At 34.5% G+C, this 7332-nt stretch overlaps 1 protein-coding gene across 1 annotated transcript in view; it reads left to right on the forward strand.

Moving 5' to 3' along the window:
* The window catches only part of DNTT (DNA nucleotidylexotransferase), a 74428-nt gene extending 68339 nt beyond the window's left edge, over window positions 1–6089 (forward strand). Inside the window, exon 11 of the mRNA XM_065746734.1 lies at window positions 5871–6089. Coding sequence (XP_065602806.1) covers window positions 5871–5957 — 87 coding nt within the window. The 3' untranslated portion in view covers window positions 5958–6089. The remainder of the gene's footprint in view (window positions 1–5870) is intronic.
* The last annotated feature ends 1243 nt before the right edge of the window (window positions 6090–7332 follow it).

The raw sequence follows: 7332 nt of genomic DNA on the forward strand, positions 1-7332 counted from the left end.
TAGACTCACAGAGAGGCTTGGGTTGGAAGGGAAATCAAATATCATCTAGTTCCAATCCACTGTTTTGGGCAGAGCTGTTTATCACAGGATCAGGGCCCAGGGGCCCATCCGACCTCACACTGAACGCCTCCAGTGGTGGGGCACCCACAGCTCTCTGGGCAGCAGTGCCAGGGCCTAACATTCCTCAGTGAAAAACTTCCCCCTAAGATCTTGAGATATCTAAATCTTCTCTCATTTAGTTTAAAACCTTTCATCCTTGTCCTGTCATTACTTACCCACTATCATAAAAAGGAATTAGAAAACTGGTGAAAAGCATGGAAGGAAAAACGCCTCCACCTCAAAGCTGGTAACTGCATCACTTAGGAATGCAATGCTTATGGATCAGATGCTTAGTATTACACTAATTAAAAAAAAAAGTAAGAATTTGTGTTGGTCGTAATGGCAATGATCACTATTAAGAATTAAAAATATTAATGGATATTCCATAGGGCTTGATTCTCACGTATTTCATTGTTATCATGCAGTATCTGATTTTGAGAATATTACCTTACTGACTACTGATGAAGTAAGATACTGTCTCCCTCAGGCCAGTTAGAAATGTAAGAATTGAAACAAGGAAGAAGTTTAATTTTTCTATGTTACTTTCTGACAGTCCATAGTACATAAGATAGGCACTGAATGCAATGACTTGAAACTTTTTCTTCCATGACATAATTGTATACATTTTTGTACTGGAAACTAGATGTTTTTATCTTCCTCTTTTTCTTTGGTTCTTCATCCATAATTGCTGAAAATCATTTAGCTATCTGTGAAATGTTCCTGATTACAGTGTTTCTTGCCACCAATTTATCTGCCCTAATGAGTCAGCTAATGACTTCAGAGAAGTAGACACCATTTTACAAATCGATGTTGTGTTCTATTCCCATGCTTTCATTGTAGACTGAAGGCACTCAACCTTGTATTGCTCAGTGTACTGCAAGAATTTATGGATCTGCTGTAACACTTTATCTACTGTTGCTTTACATAATTCTGAGTCTTGGTTTAAAACCGTAAAGCTGTTTGCTGCACTGAAGTTCAGAGCAGATTTATGTTTTCCACCAAAAATGGAAATCTATTCCTTTCTACTGCTGTGGAGAGTTCTCATGTATTTTCTGAGGTTTCTTTAATTCATGTGGATTATACTATTCAGAGCTATAAACTGACCCAGTTAATGCATAAACTCTCTGTTGAAGAAATCGCTCCAGCAAGTGATTGCTTTTGGCAGTGGAGAAGGTGGAAGTGCTTAGGGAATAATTTGAATGAATAAGTTTTGAATGGAAAGAGATGGAAATACTGAAAGACTTCAGTTTTATTCCATACCCTTTTTGTAACTGCTATATTTACTGAGTTATTTTGCTGTCACCACCTGCACCTTTCCCTCAGAAACTCACTCTCTCAGAAATCCATTAAGATCAAAACAAAACAGATTCATTATTTTATTTATTTATTTTTATTCAGTCTGCAACAGGGCTTTTGTAAGACACAAAGAAAGAACTTCATCAAGACTATTGCTTCTCCCACATCTTTTCTTTATATTACTTTCAGTTCTAGGTGCCCTTTCAGTCTTGCTTTTCGGCTGTCTGTTGAAGGAAATTTGCTGTGTTCTATACGTTTGTTTGAAGTAAAAGTCTCAGAGTCAATGAGATTAGAGATTTTAGTCTGAGTTTGAATCTACCTGAAAAAAAGCAATTCAGAAATGTCTGAACTAAAATTCCAAGGTGAGAATCAAAATTCTCCTGAGCTATTTTTTTTCACTCTTTTTGTTAGTTTTACCTCCTTGACTGCTTGTGTGCATTGCACTGCAGCTCCTTCCAAAAATGCCAAACTGCAGTTCATTAGCACATTTGGTGGTGTTAGCTTTAGCATGAGAGGAACAATAGGAGGTTGTGTAAAGTAAACATTTTATAAGGTGCAGGTGTTAATAATGTATTGTCCAACTAAATTCAGTGGACTTCCATATCTAGCAAGGTGGTTTCACTCCTTGGAGGATGTTGTAAGTGGTGTAGCTAAAATCATCTTTCCATTAGTCTCAAATAGTTATTAAAAATAAAAATAAATATCTTTACCTGACTTGGTATAACTTATGTCATATGAAGATAAACACAGCACTGAAGTGACAAACATTAAGACAAATATAAATGCATGATATATTTTCTGCTATGGTTGATTAAGCAAGTACTGTTGCTGTCATTCATCTACAATAGACTTTACCCACAAAATGTATTTTTAGAATGGACTCTGTCCAAGCACAGTGAACAGTTAAGTTCCAACTCTGCAAATGACAGTCTATCCTCTTCTTTTCCATTGTTCATTTATCATTGTCATGCTAACTGCCACAGTAACATTTCCAGACTTGTAACACAATGGGAGTTTAGTCTGCTTGGTATTTATCATTCTGCATACTGGAATCATTACTGAGTTAGAAATGATCCTACTGCCCTCGTATCTCCATTTTAATAATTTTTAAATAGGAAAGCAAATATTGCAGCCATCAAATTGATGTGGACAGATGTCACATGCTGGACACCATATCAAGTTAGTGACACCAGACCATATTTAAATGAGAAAATCACTAACTGCTCTATTTATTGTTAGTTCTTTTATAATATGCAATATAATCAGGAAACAAAGCAAAGGTTAGAATAAATGTGTATGTGAATAACATTCCCAAAGACTTGCCTAGAAGCAGCACTGCATCAATTTTGTAATTTGTTTGTAATCTGTTAACAATATATTGTTGGCAATATTCCAGCCCCCTCACTCCTGTGTCCCCACCCCCACATTTTCTTTGATGAAACATTATGTCAGAAGCATAGACAGTCCTTAATGATGATTGCCCCTAAGGGTCTTTTGCAGAAGGAGGAGGTTTGCTTCCTACACAGTGTCATAGTTTTCCAAAGGATAATGAAATCCACTGGAGTATGACTGCATTCTTTCTAAATTACAGCTGTACAGCACCCAAAAGTCACCAAAATGTAAAAAGCAGGGAAAATAGGGTGTAGAAAAAATGTCTTTGGTCTTTGAATGGGCATGATTTTGCTATGACTTATTCAAAAACAAATGTGCAAATAACATAGAAAGTAGAATTGGACCAGTGAAGAACTAAGAAGCCTCATAGCTAAGTTTCTCAGGTAATACCAAAGACTTAAGGAAATGGGTAAATAAAATTTCCTACATGTGTCTCATCTTCCGGACTGAAGCTTGCACGTGTACTTGCTGTCTGTATATCAACCCGAAGTACATTGCTTCTCAGCAGACTGATAGTTCAGAAGCATTAATTATTGTTTCAACAATTGTGTTATACTGGTTCTACTTTGAGGTACCTGCATTCAAATAAACATTCTATATTTACCTCGAGATTGGGAAAATTGCCAGAAAATGCAATAACAGGCTGAGAATTGTTCATAGTATTAATTACAATAGTTTACTCGTTTTGGTATTTTGCTATATGCTATTGTTACCAAGAGTTTTTATCAGTAAATAGTAGGATACAAGGCTACAGAGAACTTCTGAGATACTTTTCAAGAAAGTTGAGTGGAAATTGGTGCAGAGCATGAGAAGGCCTGCTTTCAGGAGTGTGCACAAAACTGGCAGAGCAGTTGCTGGCAGAGCAGCAGCTTCCAAGTCTCCCGATTAAGCAACCTCAGCAGTTCATTTCTTTATTCAGGATTCAGTCCAGTGTTGGTATCATTGTAGTGTTTTTCCTTCCTAATCAAACAGTGGAAAGGAAGATAGCCACAGTAGATCAGGATGTGGACTGGGTTTCTAAGACATAAAGTTTCATTTCAACAGCCTAAGAAATTTATCCAGGCTGATTGTAAGTACAGGTTGTATAATAGACTAGAACAGTGCATGTCCAGTGACAAAAATATTCCAATAATAGCAAGATCCTCCATGTTTCTCATAAAAACTATAGTTTATTCACAATAATTTCCATTAATCTCTGATTTCTTTGAATAACTTTTCTTCTTTACTGTAGAAATTGCAAACAAGATTGTAAATTAAATTTTCCTATTTTGGTGTTTGGGATCAACCCACCTCAGCTAAGCTACTCAAGAATTAGGTTAGACAGGTGGAAGTACTCTGAAATTGGAAAAGAGAAGGAGATTTGAGATGCTTTCCTTTTCTTTCATCATTTAAATAATGTATATACAAAATCAATCAAATGAGTATTTGGCCTCTGAAGGGAACTTGTGCACTGCTGACGTATGCTAATATATATAAGTAAAACTAGAATTCCTTTCATTGACTAATAGTTCTGTTTTGTTGTATTTTGTTGTATTGTATGTGAGAGTAAACCAAGTGACAATAGTAATATAAGATCTATTTGGCAGTGCTAGTTAGGAAATCACCAAATAGTGCTGTTTGTGCCTTCACCCTCTCCTTCTTTCTAATCAATGCATGGATCATGAGTGCTAAAATGAAAAATAAGTGGTAGCAGTTCACATAAGAAAACATTTGGATGGCAGCTATTCTACATTAGATGTAGTTAATAGTCATGTTTGCAACCACAAATGTAATATTCCCATCATTGATGGGAAAGCAGTTTATTAGTTCCTTCTTTTGGGCAAAGGAAAAAGAAAGAACAGTATTGAATAAACCAAACAAATCTGCATCACTGTGTAACCTCTGCATGGATTGACAAAGTGGTGAAATAAGTTATGATTAACCTTAATAACACTGATACTGCTAAAGCAATTGACAGATATCAACTAGAGATTCATTTAAAAAACATGGCTTACAGCTACTGAAAATTATATTCTCTATCAGATACTTTGTATTATAAACTTTCCCTGTCAAGCAAGTGAAATTAGTTTTGCTTGCAGAAAACAATGATGTGGCAGAACAAAGGAAATGGGATGTAATTTGGAGTTCCAGGGATATGAAGAACTTCTATTAATGAGCATCTGTATTATCTGCCTATAAGTGAAAGGTCTTTTTTCTTGTTTTATGTATTTTCTGTAGTTTATACTTATGGATTGCCCTCTCTTGTTCATAATAATCATTTAACAGACAAACAAGAAACAAAACATTCCACCATCACAACAACAGAAATATCTAACATACTGTTGTTTCTTGCAAGATACTCTCTAGGGAAGAAATATTCTTTGATATTGTTACCAAGATGGGAGTTTTCAATCTTTATCCTTTCTTTTTCTTTTTTTTTTTCGTTTTTTTTCTTTTTCTTCCTTCTTTCTTCTTTCTCTTCTTTCTTTCTTTTCTTTTCTTCTTCATTGTTTTTTTGTTTTGTTTTGTTTTGTTGTTGTTCTGTTCTCTTCTACCATTTCCATTTTTATAGTACTCTCCAAATGAAGGATTTATATTCTCCTAGTCAGTGGGGTTTTTTGTTGTTGTTGTTTGTTTGTTTATTTTTGTATATTTGGAAAGCATTGACACTTTTAATGTTTAGATATGCATCATGAGTGTAACCTTTGAATCATCTTGAATTAATTTATAGAGAATATTACTATTTTAATTTATAAAAATTGATGATTTTATTAGGAAAGTCAAGTTATTGACCCTTGTTGAAGAGAAATATAGGTTTTATTTCAGTTCTAACACTTACACACAGAGACTTGACAAAGTAATCAAAACAAAGTGTTGTAAACAATTCATTAGAACTGAAAGAATCAAGTAGCATTAGAATTATTTTCTAACTTGCTTTCACACTTCAAAGTCATGCTTGAGCACACTGATGAAGAGAATGTATTCTGTAGAGTATACAATGGGTCAAACTGTCAAAAATTATCTCCTTTTAAACAGCAAAAACATCAATTGAAATGTCTTTCTAACACCCTTATTGACTTCCTTTGTTTTTAATTCTTTTACAGAGGGTCTTTCTCAAAGCTGGAAGTGAGGAAGAAATCTTTGCACATCTTGGCTTGGATTATGTTGAACCATGGGAAAGGAATGCTTAAAATGATTTGCTGACGTACATTCATCAGTTGACAGCAGTGATCCTTCTGCCTGTCTTGCAGTCCATTATATTACATGCGTCTCTGTAACAACTAAAATTTAAGAAAAATATTTTACTAGAAGCCCTTATGCACACTGATGTTCCTAGAAAAGAAAAGATTGAATTCCTCAGAATCTTTTCCCATTTTCTGTTTTAATCTTTTGTGTGTGTGGTTTTTTTTTTTTTTTTTTTTTTTTTTTTTTTTTTGTCCTGTTTTGTTTTGCTTTGCTTTTTCTTTCCTTCCAGGGGAAAACTTCTAACTGATGATATTTTAGCTTGTAATAGGAATTTAAAATTTCTGTGAATAATACATGATTGTTAAAAAACTGTCAGCTATGGCAGTACCTAAATAATACAGAACATTTCAGCTGAATTAAAAATAGTACTGAAGTGTATGTTTAGTGTTAGCTGAATTTTTAAGTATTTTGCATATACAAAATCTCTAGTATATAGACCTGTGTAAAGGTTATAAAGCTTAACAACCTATGTAGTAATGTAGTCTGGCAGTCTCAGACAAGTGAGCCTCAGCTATAATATTTATCTAGTTGGGTCACAGTTCTACAAAAATTGTAATCAAGTTGAGAATTCAGATTTAAAAAAAAAACATTATGCAGGAAGGGATTATGGAATGAAAATGAACTTAGTAGCAATCTTCAATTGTGAGGAAAAATACTGTAAATTTCTGGAGCTGATTTTGTCTAAGGAAGATTCAGGTAATTGTCCTTGGTCAGGAATTTGAATCATAACCTACATGAAAACAACTGTTTAAATGGTCAGATTGGTGGCTGCTGTAGGGTGAAAGTTTTTAATATTTTTATGCTCAGTTCAGGTAGCTGGAAATTTATTTATTAGTAGCTATATATGCATTGGAATGAAAAGCTTACTTGGGATATTTGGCAACTGGCTGCACTACAGTGCTTTTCCTTCTTCTTTTTTTCTTAATCAGAAATTCATTTTGGATCTGAGATCTCTTTTCTGATGAAAGTAATCCTTTGAAATATTTTGGTTTTAGAAAGTTCCCAGTGGCTCCTGTGACTGTAACGATAATGGAGAGTTTGTAATGCATTCATCCTTTAATCAGTGAGGGCATTTAGTGCTTTAGTGCTTAAAGCTACTTACTGACTGTTCACTTATCATTTGTAGAATAAAGATGATTGAGAACACCATGACTGGTCTAAAAAAATTTCTTTCTTAACAGGCTGAACTTTTTTCTGCTGCTATGGCTGATTCTACATGTTGGCATACTAAGGTCAGAATGGCAGTGACAAGGCCATTCACAACTATCATTGCTGACAGTAATGGTGTCTCATATTGAAATGATGGCAATATTCCATGGC

Source organism: Cyrtonyx montezumae, unplaced genomic scaffold (assembly GCF_038088225.1).
Source record: "Cyrtonyx montezumae isolate F1298 unplaced genomic scaffold, pur_monq_1.0 scaffold_4, whole genome shotgun sequence".
NCBI lineage: Eukaryota > Metazoa > Chordata > Aves > Galliformes > Odontophoridae > Cyrtonyx > Cyrtonyx montezumae.